Source organism: Microtus oregoni, unplaced genomic scaffold (assembly GCF_018167655.1).
Source record: "Microtus oregoni isolate MIOR12 unplaced genomic scaffold, Mior012 000037F_ref0000500, whole genome shotgun sequence".
NCBI classification, from domain to species: domain Eukaryota; kingdom Metazoa; phylum Chordata; class Mammalia; order Rodentia; family Cricetidae; genus Microtus; species Microtus oregoni.
The window spans coordinates 7,806,859-7,826,246 of record NW_024543096.1 but is presented as its reverse complement, the minus strand read 5'-3'; the positions used below and the strand labels follow the sequence as shown (position 1 = coordinate 7,826,246).

The following is a 19,388-nucleotide window of genomic DNA, read 5'->3' as shown; positions in this document are numbered from 1 at the left end:
TATATCCCCTCTGGAATGGCTGAAGCTAACAAGTTTGAATAGCCAGTCCTCTGCACAGATTCAGGAAAACCAGTTGTGTTTGAGATAAGTCGGTTTAGGAAACGTCCCACCCTCTATGTGATGTACCTAACACAATCTCTTCTGTTAATATTAATTTTGTTATTATTATTTCGGTATAACCTCTTAGTTTTTTTTCCCATTCTAAGATTTACTTCCTTTTCATGATTAGGCTTTGAGTGGGAAATATTCTTTATTTTCACAGATAATCACGGGGCTTCTTGGAGACGCGCCCCTTGGAAAGCAGTTTGCAAAGAATTCCAGCACCGAGCCCGTGTGCACAGTTCTCCCTTTCCCCCTTCACCCTGGTGCTGAGCTGTTTGTCCACCAGCAAAGCCTGTGAGCCATCCTGCACTCTACCCTAGAGGGCGCACTGCCTACACGTTCCGCCAACTAAGCGGCGGCGCTGGCTCCCAGGCTCCATAAAAGGGGAGGAGGCGGATCAGTTTCCTTCTCTCATTGAGAAAGCAGACGGGATTGGAAGGCTCGGCGTATAAAGCCGCGCAGAGAGCGTGAAACAAAGCAGACCGATTGGAATTGGACTTGGGAGGAGAGTCGCGGAGTCAGGCAGAAAACTTGTTGGAGGGGAGTTAAGAGCCGCTGCCTCTCCATTGCGCTGCGCTTAAGGGGTTCCCACCGGCCTTGCGATTTATTTTTTTAGTCTGCTTTTTATATAGAGAAGTATATATATATTTTTTTCTTCTGAAGAGAAAAATTCCTGTTCCAAGAGAAAATAAGGCAACATCAATGAAGGAGAGAAGAGCCAGCCAGAAATTATCCAGTAAATCTATCATGGATCCTAATCAGAACGTGAAATGCAAGATAGTAGTAGTGGGCGACAGCCAGTGTGGGAAAACAGCGCTGCTTCACGTCTTCGCAAAGGACTGCTTCCCCGAAGTGAGTGTGACCTGCTCGGCTCTGAGGGGAGCGGCCGGTGGGGTCCCCAGTCTGGAAGAGAGCGTCTGCTCTCTGTGATTTTCCTCTTCAAAGTCGCCCTCACGCCGAGCCGGTCTCCACTGCCACACTGCTCGGAAGGGAAAGTGCCCTGGAAACCTCTGGGCAGGGATGTGCCAGCACCCTGGGCTCTTGGTCCCCCGAAACTTGCTGGTTCCAGAGTGGCAAGCCGGATGGGGAAACCTGGGTGGGCTCTCGGGAGGGAGCTGCGTGTTTAGTGTGTAGCGGTGGCGGGGGGTGCGTTTTTTTTTTTTTAAATTGGGGGCTTGGGGTATTTCCCATGAAGTGTTCGATGCACGTTAATATTTTTAATAATCACGTTGCCATTTTTTCCTTCTTCTTCTGTCCCATTCGTTTGTCCAGAATTACGTCCCTACGGTATTTGAGAATTACACGGCCAGTTTTGAAATCGACACACAAAGAATTGAGTTAAGCCTGTGGGACACTTCAGGTAAGAACACACCGCGTGGCTCTCTGGGCCGGTGCGCCGCGGGGCTCGGGATCTGGTGCCCTGTCCGTGGGAAAATGCTGTCCTTCTTGGGCAGGGGTGACGATGGGGGGTGACTGTGGCCTTGGGGCCAGAAGAACGCTGTGTGTCCGGGGGTGACGCTGCTGGAGCAGCCTCCTGTGGCCGCGTGGCCTGTGATGTCCGTCCTTGGGGCCATGCCGGATCAGGCCGCCAGGGTGGCCGGGTGCTGGTGCATGCCGAGCAGCGTGGAGCCCTCCCGCTCGCAGAGGAAGCCCCTCGTGGGTGTCATCAACCATCTGGTTACGGAGCGGGGGGCGGGGTGTGCAGGGGGGCAGGCTGAGCTGGGAGAAGATCCCCGAAGCCACCCGGTTGCGTGCGGGTTCCGCGCTGGGGGAGAAGGGTGAACGGCCGCCGGCGGCGCCCAGTGACGCCTACTGCCAGGAATGCGCTGGTGGTGCGGGCAGCGGCCACCGCGGAGCCTCCGCCCCCGCAGCCTCCGTGTCACCGGCGCAGAGCTGCTTCTGAGGCTGCCCGGGGATCACTCTGTGCCAGCTCTCGGAACATGCCACTCCCTACCCCCATTGCTTCTGCCTCGCCAGCCTGCAGGGCCGCAGGCAGCACCGTTCGCCTTTGACCTTCCTGTCTACTTGAATTATTGGCGCCGTGGTGGGTTCTGTCCAGAGGTCTAGGGTTCAAGGCCGGGTTATTGCCTTCCCACGCGCCCACCCACCTATGTGGCACGGAGGTGGGGAGGACAGATCTCCGCGGGTGGGAAGGCTGGCGCCCAGGTTGACTTCGGGGTAGAGACAGTTAAGGACAGCACTGAGCCTCTCCTGGTACCCAAGCTTTAGCAAGCCAGGCCGGAGGCGCCCCGGGAGAAGGCGTGCTGTTTGTAAAAATCATACCTTCTCTGGAGGAGCAGAAACTACCAGGAAGGGAGGGGAAAGACCGGTGCGCGTGGGGAACTGGGCTGCCAGACAGATTCGGGCGAAACTGGCAAGGAGGAGTGCACAAGCGCCAACACGCAGGGTTGCTGTCAGGCGGGGTGGCCCGAGGAGGAGCCGCGCTCAGCTGGGAGTGGCCTCGTGGAGCTTCAGCGAGCTTCCCACACCCTGGGCTGGAACCTCTGAGGGACCTGGGGGATTAGGCAGCGGGAGGAAGGGGCCAGAGTCACAAGGTCTCCAGAGGCAGCCCCGGCACAAAGGCTAAAGGAAAGTCTCGCACCGGCGCCTCTCACGGTCGGTGCCAGATGCTCAGACTGCTGCAGTAAGAAGGATGGATCTAGTTTCCCCCTGGAGAGCCAGGCTCTTCCTTGAGCTGCGCCAAGGTTTTTTTTTTTTTTTTTTTGGTGTTGTTGAGGTTACATACACAGACTCACAGACTTGATACTATAGAGAAAGTGCTAGAGGAATTCTTACTACTAGTTTCTATCGTCAGAATTATGGCATAGCGTAGTATTTTATTAGGCTCCCGTTCTCAGACATATCACGGTAATTGTTATGCCTAGTGGGCAGGACAGCTGGTGTGGTACCAGTAATTAGCACCAGCACTCCCTCTCTCCCACCAAGCCCTGTTTGGACAGCCCTGTTTGGACTTTGCTCGATAAGAATTATTTAGTCGTGCCGTGGAGCAGTGGGGTCTGATACAGTCTTTGATACAAAGCTGTGTTGTGGTCTTAGCTCCTGGTTACCAGGGATTTCTGTGTGCAAATCTCTACCTCCCTGGGCCTCATTTTCATCATCTGTATAAAGAGGGTAGTCGCTGAGCTGGATAATGTGCAAGATCTCCCCCAGCTATCACGTCTTGGCTTTAGTGTCTGGACAGGCAGGTCTTTTTGTTTCCCGGGACGTTGGCTGGCTTCAGCTCCTCGTCTCAGTGGATCTGGCATCCCGTGCTGAGGTTCTCACAGCCTGCAAACCAAGCCAGATTCTGAGCTGAGCCAGGCTTCCTGGTGGATTTAGGAATGAGACTATTTGGATGAGAAGGGGGATGGGTGGACTTCTAGGAATGCTGGGCTGTACATCCCTGTCTCAAGCTCCAAGAGTCACAAGACCACCAACGGAGATTTTTAGACTGGGTGCCCATGGGCCGAACTTGCCACCCCCCTCCTTTTAAGAGAGCAAAGGCACAAGCCTTCCAAGGCCTAGCAAATAAACGAATGTGTATGAACAGCTTATAGTGGGAGACTGTTGCAAATAGCACCAGATATTTTCAAGCCTTAGAACTATGTAGTTCACAATCTCTGCATGCAATAGTCACCCAATGAAACCTAAAGAATGAGCAAATTAATAATGATGTGCATAGTTGCCAGGGATACAGGGCTCCTGGCATTAATTGTCACAGAATTACCTGAGCCTTAAGAATGGCAACTTCATAAATATTGATTTTCATCAAATTAATCACCTGAAATGAAATCAGTAGTGAAACAATGCCTTATGTTTTTATTTAGTGAAAGGAAACCGTATGCATGTTTCTGCAAAATGTGACGGTTTGAAAGCTGATGGCAGCAGTATTGTACTGCAAAATTATCCAGTTGCGAAGCCTTCCTTAAAATTTAGATTTACACAAATGGAAAAGGAGATATAGGGAATTATTTGGGGTTCCACTGTATTGTTTGTGAAGTGAGATGTTAGTTAATTAAACACAGTTACAGAACATTGCTTAAATTCTAGGAATAGGTTGTTTCTATCAAAAGTGGCCTCCAGTAGGAAGTTCATGCTTCCCAATAATCTTGTCATCTTTCCTATTCACTTGCTTTTGCTGACAAGCTCCTGAAGATTTTTTTTTAACATTTTCTCACCCACAAAGACATTATTTTGTTGAGATGTGAAAATAGTTGCATATACTTTATGCCTCTTCTTGTGTTTGATTTTCCCCACGCTACTGTCTTATCTCTGGAGAGAAGATCCAAACCAAGTTCATAGAGCCCTGAATGTAATGCCTTACTCTCTTCTAAGACTATGTGAGAGAGATTACTGTTGAGAAAATTGGGAGGGGAGAGAATATAAACTGTGCCCTTTGGTGATATTGCTATTGTATTCAGTCTTCCAACAGAAGAGCAAACATTAAGGAAACAGAAGCAATTCTTTTCCAGGCTTCCTATGCATGAACCACAGCTCCTCAGTGTCTGCCTCCCCTGGAAGCAGTCATGTGATCATGCATAAGCAAAACTGCCAATTGGAACGAGGGGAAGGATACCAGATAGAAGCAGAATATGAGAATTCATTGCTCTTTGGGGGCCCAGGCAGTTACTATCTCCTTCCTCTCTGTTCCTCTTCCTTCTTTCTGTATCTACTAGAAGCAGGTCCTCTTTTAGACCTAGGATGATTCTGTCTTAGGAAGCACTTCATTCTTGAACGCTAGTGACCTCTTCCAACTGGTTCCCAATGTGTTTCCCCATGAGGCTTCCCCAGTAGTGTGTGGAAGTCAACACAGTCTTTAGATCAGTGCTTCTCAACCTTCCTAACACTGTGCCCCTTTAACACGGTTGGTTCCTCATGTTGTAGTGACCCCCAACCATAAAATTATTTTTGTTGCTATTTCATAACTGCAATTTTGCTACTATTATGGATCATTATGTAAATATCTGATATGCAGAGAGTCTTAGGCCCCTGTGATAGACTCATTGGACACCCCCTGGGGGTCGTGAACCACAAGTTGAGAGCCACTGCTTTAGGTGAGGAACAGTCTCCCTGTGTTTCCCCAGGCACTCACCAATCACAGTAGCCACAGTGGCATGGGGCCAATTGACTCTTAGGGCTACTAAAATACTCCAAAATTAACAAAATCTTTCTATAAATAGGAAAATCTTCAAAAATGAGGGATTTCTAAAGGTAGTATTGGGGTCCCCTTCTTCCTTTTTACTAAGAAATATTTTCTTTTCATTAGTAAATGAGTTTATTAATGACTGCAGAAATGAGCTGGAGAATATTCAGAATTTCCCAAATGAGATATGTGTGTGTGTGTGTGTGTGTGTGTGTGTGTGAGAGAGAGAGAGAGAGAGAGAGAGAGAGAGAGAGAGAGAAGAGTTTTGGTATTTTAAAGTAAGAAATGAAACCAAAGTAGTTCTAAAAAATCTGCTAAGCTTGCCAAACATTGAAGCAATTTGTAACATGAAGCCAAATGCCTGCTAATAATAGAAAGTTTGTCACGTAAAGATCACCATATCTTTTCCTAGAACTAGATTGCAGGGTAATTTCCGCATATGTGATTTAGGGAGTAATAGCCATTCATGTCAGCTTTGAACCAGGGCAAGTTAATACACATTTTATTTAAGGCATATTATTAACGTATTCGACTCAACTGCTGATTCCCGGTTAATAACTGTGTTATTGCCCTGTGAAAACTCTTTTGAATCTTAATATGCTATGAACACCTTTCTGGTTCTGAATGCTAAAGTTAACACTTCCTATATTTGTTTCTAGTATTACTATTTTTTTTTAAAAAGACCTTATTCCCCACATTTTATATTCGGAGCAACAGATAAAAATCTTAATTACTTTACTTTGAAGACAGCCTTCAGAATAAACACAAATCTAACAAAAAAAGGTATATTTCAGCTTTTCCATCAAATTCCAAGGCCAGTCTTGATGGCAAGTGCCCTAACGAAATATTCCCTGGCAAGAATGGAAATGCTTCAACCGTTTTTGGAGACTCATCTTTGTATTAACCAAGGGAAGCAGTTTAAAAGGAGACTGCTTATTCATTTTTTTGTGTGTGTGATTTAAAATATAAATGAGCACATCTGGGCATGATATGAAGCTGTGATTGTAAAATAGGTTTGCCATCTGCCAGCCCTGCTGATCTGAGATGGGGGGAGGGGCGGGCTGTCTCCTGTCCTCAGGCTACTTCCATTCTATAGGGTGACAAGACAAAACAAAAATGCTGTGGTTATAGGTGGAAATTTAAAATACCCACACTTCCTCCAGGGTAAAGTAAGAAACCAAATGACAAGCCCAGAGAAAGCATGGGGTGCTGCCAGGAGCAAATGTCTGTGGACTTCAACATGATGAGGAATCCTTCTCAGGGCATCTTTTATGAACTCTCCATAGTCAAACAGCAACATGGAAACCACGGTTACAGGAAGAGGCACCTCGGTGGGAATGGTGGGTTCACCTGCAGCAACAAGACTCAAGAGGCGTTGGATGCCTGTGCCAAGTCCAAGCCCCCAACTCAGGTCTTCCTGTCCATTAAAGCTCCCATAATTCCAGCTCTTCTCTACAAGTTGACTCAGCTCCCCCAAAGTCCTTAAAGTCCCCTGCTCTTTAAAACATGCTCACACTTAATGGCGGTCAGGGAAAACCCAGATTCTCAAAGTGGAGATTTCCAACCTGAGCATCTCACAGGGAGCTAAGAATTCAGGATAGGCTAAAGAGTTTACAGACTCATCAGAAAATGGTTTTGATCTGAACAGCAGAACACACTCCACAGAACCAGGTATTTTTCTGAGTCATGATGATCCTTAGGACCTAGGGTGTCTAAATCATGCCCAGCTGTTAAAGTGAGGCTTCCTACACTGAACTGTGGGCTAGGGTTAGACACAACTTGACTGGAGGCAAATCTTCATCTATCTCTAGACTTCTTTTCTTTTTTCCCCTACCCCATTCAATGCCAGCTTCCTTTTCCAATTTGGCTTTTCCTAAGTTGCACATTTAAGCAAGGTGTCCAGATGGCTCACTCTAACGCTCCTGACATAACCAAGTCTTTCTTCATTAATAGTAGTTTCTCTTGCATGGAAATGGGACACCGTGGATCCCCAGTTTCTCCACGTAGCTCGTGATGTATGGTAGGGTGTGCCAAATGAATCAGCTGGGCCTCTGTCTTGTTTTGATATCCTTGAAATGTCTTCTGGTTTAAACATATTGGCAACATTCAGAGAGTCCTTTTTTGGCAAAAATTCATACTTTTCCAACACAGAAAGCAAGCTACTTCCAAAGTTCGGGCAGGTGTTGAGCACAGTGGTTTACGAACACAAGCCTAATGTTATAGCATGTGGAAAGTGAAAGCACTTGAGGGACTCCATGCTAAGATAATCACCCTTGCAAAGCCGTGGAAACAAAATGACTTTAGTCTGGATTGAATGATAATGTGACTTTTTAAAACTTACATAATCAGCTGGGCGGTGGTGGTGCACGCCTTTAATCCCAGCACTTGGGAGGCAGAGGCAGAGGCAGGCGGATCTCTGTGAGTTCGAGGCCAGCTTGGTCTACAAGAGCTAGTTCCAGGACAGGAACCAAAAAAAGCTACAGAGAAACCCTGTCTCAAAAAAAAAAAAAAAAAAAAAAAAAAGCCTTTGTGGATACAATATCAGTCAAAGGGGAGGATTCCTATTATTTTCAAGTATCTCGAGATTGAGAATTACTATCAAAATGCTACTTAGAGCCCTCAAAGAGCGATGTCAGTTTTACCCCTCTGAGCTTATATCCAATTGTATACTTGTGTAGTACAGCCCACAGAATTAGAACACACAGAACTGCCCACATGTTTTCATAAGATCTCTTCATAATCTCCAAGAGTCTGATTCAGTAGAAGACATGAACAAAATATCATTAACGCACCGGGTGGTGGTGGCATTTTGGGGGCGTTGATGTCTGTGATACAGTCATTTGGGGGAAGGATTCGGCAGAATGTTACACTGAAAGAGAGTCTCAAGGTCTTGTTTAGACTCAACTCCCATTCCTGAACCTGCTGCTCTCTTATGGCATCCCCTCTGGTGATGGTCCCTCATGGGGCTTGCTTCCTTACCCACGTGGCCTTGGTTAACACTAAAAGAACCACAACTTACTGTATTTTTTTTTCTGCCCCAAACACCCACTATTCCCAACATCTTGCTCTTGGTAGGAATTTATTTAGGGAGAGCGTCCATCTTACTTCATGGGTAAGAGGTTATGCTTTGAAAATGCCCAGTAAGAAGGATTCCCAGTTTGCAGACTGTTCTAAAGCTTCGGTGCTTGAACTGGTTTCGCCTCCCTTCTAGGCATACCTCTTCTTCCACATGCCGTTTAGTTATGTACATATATGGCGTTCTGCACCTCCGCAGTGGGGTGACTTCAGCAGGCAGGTATGTGTCTGAAGAGGGAGTTTCAAGGTGAGGCACTGGGTGACTATTCTTGGGCTGGAAATTTGCCTCTCACCCCAAATTAATGATCTTGAAGACAAGGGTGTGTAGACGCGCCATTGCAAAAGTCTTTCAGAACTTTGTCGGTGTTTGCCAAACTTGGACAATGAAGAGCCCCCAAAGCAATCAGGCTTGTTCTAATCTATGCCTGGATAAAGTCTTTCAGCTGGCGGGTGGGGGTGGACAGGATGAGACACTTGTTTCACATATAGCCCAGTTCTATCTTTACACAAAGTTAATACAGCTCCCTGTCGTTTTCCTATGGAGAGACTGGAAGGTTACTTACTTAAAAAGGACCTTAAGAACAGTGCTGTCTTTAAGGAAATGCTGCCCTGAAAAGGTCCCTCTGCCTGAAGCCTATTCCACATGCAGAGAAAGTTTGACTTGAAAAGCAAAGCTTCATAATCTAGGTTTATTGGGCTTTAACTATAGTCCATCCTTAGGTACTGAAGTACAGACGGCACGCAACATCAGGACCATTTAGCACACCAGAAGACATGTTCAGTTAGTGCCTGATGCACTTAACTAGGGTCTACAGAAATGAGTCTTTCTGGAAGCCTGCCTTCTAGGGGTTCTCGGGGGATGCAGCAGGCTACAGGAGTCAAGGGCTGGCAGTGGTCTCACTTTCTGGCTTACTCTCCTCTCCTTCTTCTGGAGTCTCTCCTGTCTTCCGGCCTCCTCAGTTGACGGGGCATTCCTAGGATTCTTCCCACACATGCCTACTCCCCTTGTGCAATTGCAGGGCCCTATAGGGAAGAACACAGAAGAAAGGATCCTCTTACCCAATGAGCTGTTAGACATTTCCTGTTAGGCTGGTTCTGCAATCCTATCGTTCACTTTCTTATTCTGAAAAGAAAAAAGAAAAAAGGAAACAATAGTTTTGTTTTCCCAAAAAAGAAATTGACTGTAAGCTCTCGAAAAACCTCAATTGTCCCATCTTCTGTGTCAAGTCACTGTTCTCCTTGGTGGTCACATTACAGTTATGACTAATGAATTTTGGGATCCGTTTTATTAGTGCCCCTGGGCACTTGTTGATCAAAAAGCTGCCTTGTTTACTGTCGGGGGTTGAACGAGGCTCAGATCAAAGTGCTGCTCGTAATGAGACCTTATTAAAGGGAATTCAGAGTTCCCGCTTCACCTCCGAGCTCAGTGGCTGCTTTCTCATGGAGTGTTACACTACATATGTATTTTCATCCAAACTGCGAAGCCAAATGCAAACAAAAGCAGAAACAGGCCTCCAGGAGAATCCTGGTTGACGCGAAGAGAACTGTTTTCTTTTAAAGTCAATCAAGAGGGTAAATTTCTCACTTATTTGCATATAGCCACTGAGCACAAAAGCTGCCTTGGTTTCTTTTCCTTTCTTTTCTCTCTTTCTTTCTTTCTTTCTTTCTTTCTTTTTTCCTTTTTCATAAGCAAGCAATCCCCTGCCTGTGACAGAGGGCAGAGCACACAAAGCCAGATCCCTTTGTGGCCTTAAGACGGGTGGGGGAGGGGAAACGGCCCACAAAGGGCAGGGTGTTCTCTGCAGCCACATGGTGACTGGAATGTTGCAACCCGGCTCTCTGGATTTTCCCAGCAGTCCCAAGTTTAATTAAATTAGTTTTGCCCCTTTGACTTTCTTCAGTCACCTTTGGACAAGATGGTCTCCATTGTCCTGGACAATAGCCCCGCTCTGCCATGCAGTGCAGTGCCTGCAGCATCCTGTCCTGAGGGAGCCTGGCACCTGCAGATGCTAGTCCTGTCCCGTAGGCCTGGAGCCTGGAAAGCATGAGACCTGAGCTTTCTGACACCTGTTCCGCTGACACAGGCTGGCCTTGACTGTACAGGTCGGGTCAGGTCATTTAATCTAGCTTTGAAGAGGAGAAGAGAGGCTCCTCTGTCTTCGTTTGAATTTTCTTCTCCTTCCCGTCCTGTCTGGGATTTTTGTGGCTGCCTATCAGAAAAGAGATATTCTAATGCTTACAGCCAGAGCTGGGTGGAACTTAGACTTTGGACACACAAACAAGGAAAGTTACAGTGGAGTGTAACTGCAGAACTAATGTAAAACAGCAATATATTCGTATAGAGTAAAGTCGCCCCTCTCAAGAAAAGCTTAAACTGAACTCAAGTGAATTATTCTCATCACCTCGAATTTCTTCAAGTGGCTGAAAGGGTGACCATTTTTAGCAACGGCCTCATTTTTTTTTTTGTTTTTGTTTTTGTGCATCTTGCTATTTCAAGTGACAAGACTTGTTCAGTTCAGGACTCTAACTGTGGGAAAGTACCTTCTCGCGCAGGCTTTGTTAGTGTCCTTCCGCCTTCCAGCAGCCAGTGGGAAGCTGCTGCCTTCCCTGAGAACTTCTTAGACTGCCTTCCGTGGTGGCACTTTCCCTCCTGACCCCTAGAACGTCCTCCTTGTTCCTAGCTCAGCAGACTCACGTTCTCCATCTCTAAAACATCCAATGAAGCAGGTACACTGTGGCCAGGGTTTGCAGTGAGTGCCCAGGGCTCAGAACACCTGCACCAACTACACTCACTTCTATGACACAAGAACAGACTCCAGGAGGTCTGTTGTCTTTTTACTTTTTCCTTGGGACACAGTATCACGTAGCTGCTCCATGGAAAACTAATATGGAGATACCAGTGTCCTCGTGTGGAGTGAGACCAGCTCAATCCACTCAGGCAGCCTCACACCTGTAATCCTCCTGCTTGTTAGAACCTTTTTCACCAGGCCTACAAATGGCTTATTTTGTTTTTTTGGAAGTGCCCCCCCCCTTCCTCATTTTGACTTTGACTAGTGAAGTTTTGACTTAGGGAATACATGCTATGTTTTTTTTCTGCCAGAAATACAAAATTATGTCAAAAATAAATTCAAAGAAGTTTGAATGTATTTGCATTTGCCTAGTAAGTGGTTTCCGTGTTGTCTGCGAAAGGGCTGTGTGATGGAACTCGTTTCATCAAAGCAGCAACTGATAAGTTATCTTCCACTTTATAGTCAAACTATTTCACAATTCATAATTATTGACCTTGCATGAATTCCCAGCACTTGGAATTCATAAAGGTGCCTGAAAAAGAAAGTTCTAAATGACCAGAAAGTTCTGTGGTTCGGCTGATTGGGTGCGGACTTGCACTTTTAGAGGTCTTTGGGTTTCATCATGGCCAGGTTCTTGGATTATGTCCTGCTGTAGTGTGGCAGGTAGAACTGTGCGGAAAAGGTCACATTGTCCAAACATGGCATTTATGACATTCTTGGTTGTAGCAGGAAACAAACTTACACAGGGCTTGGGGTTAAGTGTAAGCAAGCTCAAAGGTCAATGGCTTAGCCAGCCTTGTAACCGGAGACAGAGTGACACCCGTGTGCCTTGCTGTGGCTCTCTGTGCATCATCAGTCTTGCCTTCTTCCTCCCTCCCCCCCCCTCACCCCCATTCAACTATGGGACTAATCTTCAGGTTGGATCTTTTTCCCAGGAAGTAGCTCCATTTCTAGTGGCCGCTGCCCCCTAACCTTTGACCACAGCGGTAGGACAGTCACAATGCGTCTGGTTAATATGTACGCATCTCTCCCTACATTCCAGCGGCCACCTGGGTTTGCTCAGATCCCACGGATATAGGTTGTCACTCTCTTCATCTTAGGATTGAAGAATCAGAGGCTCACCCAGTCCTAAAGCGCGGGCTTCTCCCCGTTGAGTGGTGAGAATGGCGTTGTGCTCAAGATCCCTTGGTCCCACACCCTCCCCGCTTCACCTAGGTTCCCTCTGATGCTAATTCTTGAACTCTATCAATTTGTACCTTAAGTTCCTGACCTTTCCAGGAACTGAAGTCCCACGCATAGGAAGGACACTCTCGTCTTCTAGTACAAGTGAATGAAGCAATCTTTTGTGTACGTGTTTGCATTTCTTTACAAGAAGGGGTCTGTGTGAGGGTCAGGAATGAACGAGTACAGCAGGTCTTATATTATAATGGGGAAGGGGTTTGTCTCCGAGGGTAGAGTTAATACTTGAGAGATGCTGGAGGTTTTTGTCTGAGACCTGTGTGTTTTGTTTCTTAGGTTCTCCTTACTATGACAACGTCCGTCCCCTCTCCTACCCGGATTCTGACGCTGTGCTCATCTGCTTTGACATCAGTAGACCGGAGACTCTGGACAGTGTCTTAAAAAAGGTAAGTGCCCAGTCTGAACTTTTGCCTTATGTTCTCTGATGAAACCCTGGGAACTTCCACACCAGAACAAGGTTCCCACACACGAATGCCACAGGTTTGGGTCGTTAATCTGCTTCTTAAAGCTCAGAACAAAATACTTTTTATGATCTTCTATTGTTTGTTTTTGGGGAAGAAATGGTGTAGACCTACAAGAAGGTCCTACCTGAGCCTTCTGTTCATTTGCCAGACTGTCCCTTATGTGTCTGATGTTGATCTCAATTCAGATATGGACCTTAATTCAATAGGAGTTATTTTGACAAGGCAGTTGTATTTCAGTAATTTATTGAAGTTAGTATAAGAGAAATATGTGTAATAGGGCTTGTCCCTAGACGTGAATTATAATCAGGTGCATACCAAATACTAGTAAACCATCAGTTATGCCGAACATGTATGTTATCACAGAGCCCTGGTTTCTGGAAGCAAAGGTGGATCAGATCCTGTAGGTGGAGGCAGAACTAGCAGAAGCTATGAACAGAAGGAACCAGGGCTAAGAGGAATGGTACCTGTTGTAGTTGGGTCTTGAGGCCTAAGAAGGCCACTGTGTATGTGTTCAGGGCTGATGCTCGACCTTTGGTGAACTTGGCCCCCAGGGTAGTTATAGGAACTTGTTGTTAAGGAGTTTCACAGAGTTCAGTGGGGTCAGGAAGTCTGCTTGGCCTGCAGTAATCTAGGCTTTGTTCTTTGGTAGTTCTTGGTGATCGTAAGTGCTTGTAGATGGGGCAGCGTACTAGTCATCCACTCTTGTGGGCGCTGTGGGGTCTGAGAGCGAGACTCTAGCTGCACTACCCCTCTTCTCTGTGTACGGCAGAGGTGTCTGAGAGCGAAGCATGTCAGTGGGTTCCTGGGGCCTGGTCAAAGTGAGGAGGAGGAAAATAAGAGGCACCTGTGTAGATGTCTTGGCTTTTTTGTTTTGTTTTGTTTGAGACAGGGTTTCTCTGTAGCTTTGGTTCCTGTCCTGGAACTAGCTCTTGTAGACCAGGCTAACCTCAAACTCCCAGAGATCCGCCTGCCTCTGCCTCCCGAGTGCTGGGATTAAAGGCGTGCGCCACCACCGCCCAGAGCGTCGCCAGCAGTTCAGCTACTCTGCACTCTTCATAGACTGAAGGTTTTTTTTTTTTTTGTTGTTGTTGTTGTTGTTTTTAGTTTTTTGCTACTTTCCATTCAGAGGAATATATGAAGCATAGGTTGACTTTTGCTGAAATCTGTTAGGAATACACCTTCCCTGTTTCCAAAACCTGTAAACAAGTACAGGGGGAAGCCAGAAACATCACACAACTCATAACAACGTAACGACGTGCCTGGCTGAGTCTGAAGATGAAAGAGGCTCTTATTTACTGGAGTTTGTACTTGATGTAGTATTGGGTTATACATAATTTATGACAGAAAGCTTTTCTCGTGTCCTAATTTGCTTTGTTACTTAAGACCAAACAAATAGTGACATTAATACAAGCATTTTACGCTTGTGTGAGGCTTAAGGCTCATGGTAACTTCATCTGCCTTTCGTCTTAATCGAGTCTTGGAGTCCATTAACATTGGAGAGTTCAGAGTGACTTAAGGTAGAAAAGGTTTCTTGTTTTGTTTTTATAATTTTTTAGGAGCATGTGGTAGATAGAGACTCTTAAGTAACCGTGGGAGGGAAGAAAGAGCAGCCCCTCAAAGGACAGACCAGGCACTCTGTGGGTTACTGCCTTCCATTGTTGTGGGGTTCTTGGTACTAGATGCTGTTGCCTATGCTACACCTTGAGACTCGAGGCCTTCTCCTCTGGTGGCCTCTTACATCACTCTCCCAGAATGTCTCAATCTCTGGTATTACACTTTGAAAACGTTATTGTCCCCTCTGCTCTGTGAATCCTCAGCGAGATGTAGCTACATCTTTATCATCATTACAGTACTTCACAGAGCACAAAAGACTTCTGTGGATGCGTGCAGAGGGATCTCGGGCTTTCTATCCCCTTATCTCTGGGAGCAGTGATTTTTCTTGGGGTGCTTGGCTCCCATCCTGATGATGGAGAACTCAAGTTAGAAGATGCAAAGTCATGAAAAGTCATTTACTTGCTGTAAAAGAAACAGCTGGACTCTGTGCCAGGGACTTCTGGAAGTTCTAATTCCGGTTAGGACAGGAAATAGTTAAATTGTAGCCGTGACAGCAGTGCTTAACAGTTAAAAATAATAAAATCCGAGTCCTATGGGCTACAAAACTAGCTGCTGTCCTGTACTAGTTCTCTGCGTGAGCTACGGTCTGCATCCATTCAGCCACTTGAGTGGAAGTTTTTTGAGGCACATTCTGCTTTACTAATCGTAGGCCAGATACTTCGAACTTCCAGCACATGGTAGCATGGCCCAGTCTTTCATGGTGGAGTCTGTGAAATGCATCCTTTTGCTGATGTGAGCTAATTCTTATGCCCAGCCTTCCACCTGGTAATGAGAAACTCAGCATATCTGAGGATGTAGTCATGCATTTGGATATGTCATTATTAAGGTGCTTTCGTCTTTTAAATCCCTCCATAATTAAGACATTGTTGAAGCCACCTTCTGTTAATTCCCGATACATTCATTGTGGGAGGAACCAGTGAGTCACGCAGAATAGAAAGCAATATACACAGGCACTCTACAGTTTGGTATCTGCTTACTAATTAAATACCAGCTTGCTTCTTCATTTGAAGTTGCATTCCAACGTCTGCCAGTGAGAAAATTGTTGTTTTCATTGTATGCATGTCAGTACTTTGTTAAATTTCCTTTTTTTTTCTTCTCTTCCCTTAGTGGAAAGGTGAAATTCAGGAGTTCTGTCCCAATACCAAGATGCTTTTGGTTGGCTGTAAGTCTGACCTGCGGACAGACGTCAGTACGTTAGTGGAGCTCTCAAATCACCGGCAGACGCCCGTGTCGTATGATCAGGTATGTGCTGTCAGTGGAGAAAAGTCCCCTTTCAGTGAAAGTGAAAGGAAGGGAATATTGTTGGTAATAAATACAATGTAGCAGTTTTTCAAGAGGTGAGACAGCGGTCAGCTGAAATCTGACATGTTCTGCCATTCTGTAGTAAAAACCATTCAGGAATTAGGGCGCATATACCGTTGAGACCCTTGGATGCTTCTGCTCGCCAATGGTATTAAATTTCAGCGTGTTTAAGAGAGAACGTGATCAAAATCAGTGGTTCTCTTGAAGAGAGGTTAATGTCCTCAGATGCCCAGTAAAATCCTAAGTCAAGTTGTTAATAAAGTAGACCACTTCATGAGGCCAGCCACCTTTGAGACGTTCATCATACGTGGGCGGCCCCAAAGGAAGGAAAATCTGTTTAAAAATCACATTCTCCTAAAACTCACCACCAGATTCTAAAATTGTTCATGGCAAACTATCTACAGCTGTACTTGGTTTATATCATTTAAGGTTTTCAGTTTTAGGGCTGGGGATATAGCTCAGTAGTAGAGCGCTTGCCCAGCAAGAGTAAGGCTTGGGTTCCGTACCCAGCTAGAAAAAAAACTTAAGAAAAAAACATGACTATACTCACCTTCTTATTATATCCACAGGCACTCTGAAGTTTGGTATCTACTTACTAATTAAACACAAGCTTCCTTCTTCATTTCCTATTGACAAGCTCAATATAATCACAGACACTGATTACTTAACTTTCACCAGCCCTGTGTTTTGTACAGCCTGTTGACTGGGGTTGAGGGTCATTCATAGTAAGAGAGGAATGAGAGCCTCATGAAGGATCAGAATGGACTCTGGAGGCCAAAACACCTTTGTCAGATCTATGTGGAAGACAGCGTTTATGGTTTCAGTATCAGACTATGCTTCACAGTGGCCCTGCTTGTGACCTATGAGTTACTCACTTCTTGGTTCCAGGTGGCAGTGAGGGTCACATGACACCCTAGTGTCTCTGTTGTCTCTTTGAGTTGTCCTCTCAGGAGTTGGGTGCTCAGGGTTCTACTGTTTGGACAAATCAGTAGTTTGGAAGCTGTGGGGAGCTAGAGCAGTTTCTACTGAGTAACATAACTAAAGGCCTTAAGATTGGATATTGAATATTTAGAAAGTTACAAAGTAGCTCATTAAGAAAAAATATGGTTTTTTGCATAATGGATTTGGGAACTCCATTTGGCATATTAGATATTTTCCCATGCAAGATTGTTTTGTGGCATTTTAACACTTTCCGACATCTCCCCCAAAATCTCCCTGCTGATGGAAATTCTTTCTTTTACTTCACAGGGAGCAAATATGGCCAAGCAGATCGGAGCGGCCACTTACATCGAATGCTCGGCGTTACAGTCAGAAAACAGCGTCAGGGACATTTTTCACGTCGCCACCTTGGCGTGTGTAAATAAGACAAATAAAAACGTTAAGCGGAACAAATCTCAGAGGGCCACAAAGCGGATTTCACACATGCCTAGCCGACCAGAACTCTCAGCTGTTGCTACAGACTTGCGAAAGGACAAAGCCAAGAGCTGCACCGTGATGTGAAGTTTCGCCCTCTGTAAGGAGGACGCGGGCATCTAGTGTAAAAAAAAAAAGATAAAAAATAAAAAAATAAAAACCAAGAGCAAACCGGAAAGATGGAGTCCAATGAAGTGCACAGCCAAAGTCACATAGACACAGGCTTAGGAGGCCCTTGCAAGGGTACCCAGTGTTTGGAATCTTGTCCTTAGGTTGGGCATGTAGACCGCGTGGTGAGAAGTGAATAAGTTGCAGAGTTTTGAAGTGTGACTTGATGATTATGCCAAAAACAAAAGGAGCTACAAACAGGCTGGAGGAGGAGGAGGAGCGCCAGTACCTCCGGGAAGAAAATCCATGCTCTGAATGGTGCTTGCCTGTTTTCGGTTTTGGTTTTTTTCTGTTTTTGTTACAACCTATTCATGGATCTCTACTTCGATTTGATTTTTTTACCCCGATGTTTTAATCTCATTTTCAGAAAGTATATATTAGTATACCGTCCTCGTCGGGGAACTCGCACTGTGACCTTAGCGTTTAGTTTTCTAGGGGATGTGATCTAATTTCCTCCTAGCTCATCATTAAAATGGAAATTGTATCGGGACCCGTGGGATTCGAGAGGAAAACTTCACGAGGCTTTGAGATTCTTGACTTCCTGAAGGTCGCGGCTGTGGGAGATGGTTTGAAAGCGAGGCTTCAGCGCGGCTTTATGGGATGCGTGGACCAGCACTGCGAAGATCGCTTAGATCAAATAGAAAAAAAAAGAGTGTTGCTTTATATTCTGTCTGATGGTTTTGTTCATCTTTGTGGTTGTCATTAACAAGTGGTAAATTGCTCAATGTAATATTTTGTGCGCTGTTTAGAAAAGAGAGTGTGTGGTTTTGTTTTTCTTTCCTTTTTTTGCCATCGCTGATAAAAAAATGCGAAGTCAAATAAAAAGTGTCTTGGTTTGATGTGATAGAGTGAATTCAAAGAAGAAGCAGATGGATACTGTTTTCACCAGGAGAGATAAAGGGTGAAGGGATTGACGCAGAGAGCACAGTTTGTGAGTTGAGGGTGTCTGGGAGAAAGTCATGTTTCAGATACACAGAGCAAAAAGCTCTGGCACCTGCTATGCGCCCCCAGACTGGCAGCAGATAGTGAACTGTTGCCTTATGCCACCTCCTTCAAATGAACGTTGTCCTGACAAAGGCCCCATGTGCCCAAGATTTCGAAAAACCCAGATAGAAAGGAAAAAAAAGCCGCCTATAAAGTCAGCTCTGCTATGCGCCTAGAGCATTTCCCAAGTCACTTAACCAGATTCAGGCGGGGCCAGGTTCAACACTTGATCATGAATAGAGTGAGAATCAGCATTTAAAACAGTTGAGCAGTTCCTTCCAGAGAGGATGTCAGAAAGGACCCTCTTCTAGGTGGTACTTGCTGAAAACAAGCTTGTTTTTCCCCCCAATGATGATGCTTCGTTCTTGAAGCGCTGAAGCTGTGTTTCCATTAAACTGTGGCAGGAGGGGAGATTAAGGTAATTACAGCACCCAGTCTGTGTCTTACAAGCACTTTGTCTCTGCAAGAAAATGCCATTTCAATCATTTCCCATAGAAGTCAGACATTCCGCCAACACAGCGTGCTTTGACTGGCGTGGCGTTAGGCTCTGGGCAGTATTACAAAATAGCTGGCAAGTGCTTTCTGTATTTAAATATTGTAAAAAGAAAATAAGTTATATAACTGTTATAAAGCAGAACTTTTTGTTGCTTTTCTTTTTTTTTAATGTTGAAGTCACTTTGTATGTTTGTTTGGTCAGTGTTTCCACAGTATTTATTAAAACGTACGTGTTTTTGTTTTTGGTTTTGTTTTCTTCAAATAAAAAAGTAACCATGTCTGTCTACCTGGGATGTTTCCTCCTTCTTCACTGTTTAGCTATGCTCCTTCCGGGTGACAGCAGAATCTGAACTAAGATTTATGGAATTAGTAAAGTTCAGAATTTGAGTCTCGGCAATACTTTCTTGGAAAAAGATGAATCTATGTATAGAAGATTTTGACATATTGTTTTTAAAAAAAAACACAAGAAAATGGGTCATACTTCAGTGATTTGGACATATACAAAACAAGGCACAATAGTGGATAGGATCAATCTGTAAAAAGTTAACAGAATTCTCTGGAAGTCTTTCATAGTGGAAATGAATGGTGCAGGCCTAGGTT

General features: G+C 45.2%; 1 protein-coding gene across 1 annotated transcript; it reads left to right on the top strand.

Moving 5' to 3' along the window:
* Window positions 1-568: 568 nt before the first annotated feature.
* Window positions 569-19,072, top strand: Rnd3 (Rho family GTPase 3). Its single transcript, XM_041631663.1, has 5 exons — window positions 569-954; window positions 1,375-1,462; window positions 12,625-12,734; window positions 15,534-15,668; window positions 16,977-19,072. Exons 1-5 carry the CDS (start codon window positions 805-807, stop codon window positions 17,226-17,228), a joined length of 735 nt encoding a protein of 244 aa, XP_041487597.1. The 5' UTR covers window positions 569-804; the 3' UTR covers window positions 17,229-19,072.
* The last annotated feature ends 316 nt before the right edge of the window (window positions 19,073-19,388 follow it).

Bases quoted from the DNA above. Each gene is read 5' to 3' on its own strand.
- Rnd3 (XM_041631663.1), top strand. From the start codon at position 805: ATGAAGGAGAGAAGAGCCAGCCAGAAATTATCCAGTAAATCTATCATG. The intron at 955-1,374 runs GTGAGTGTGACC...TCGTTTGTCCAG, and splicing joins CAAAGGACTGCTTCCCCGAA to AATTACGTCCCTACGGTATT. The intron at 15,669-16,976 runs GTATGTGCTGTC...TTTACTTCACAG, and splicing joins CGCCCGTGTCGTATGATCAG to GGAGCAAATATGGCCAAGCA.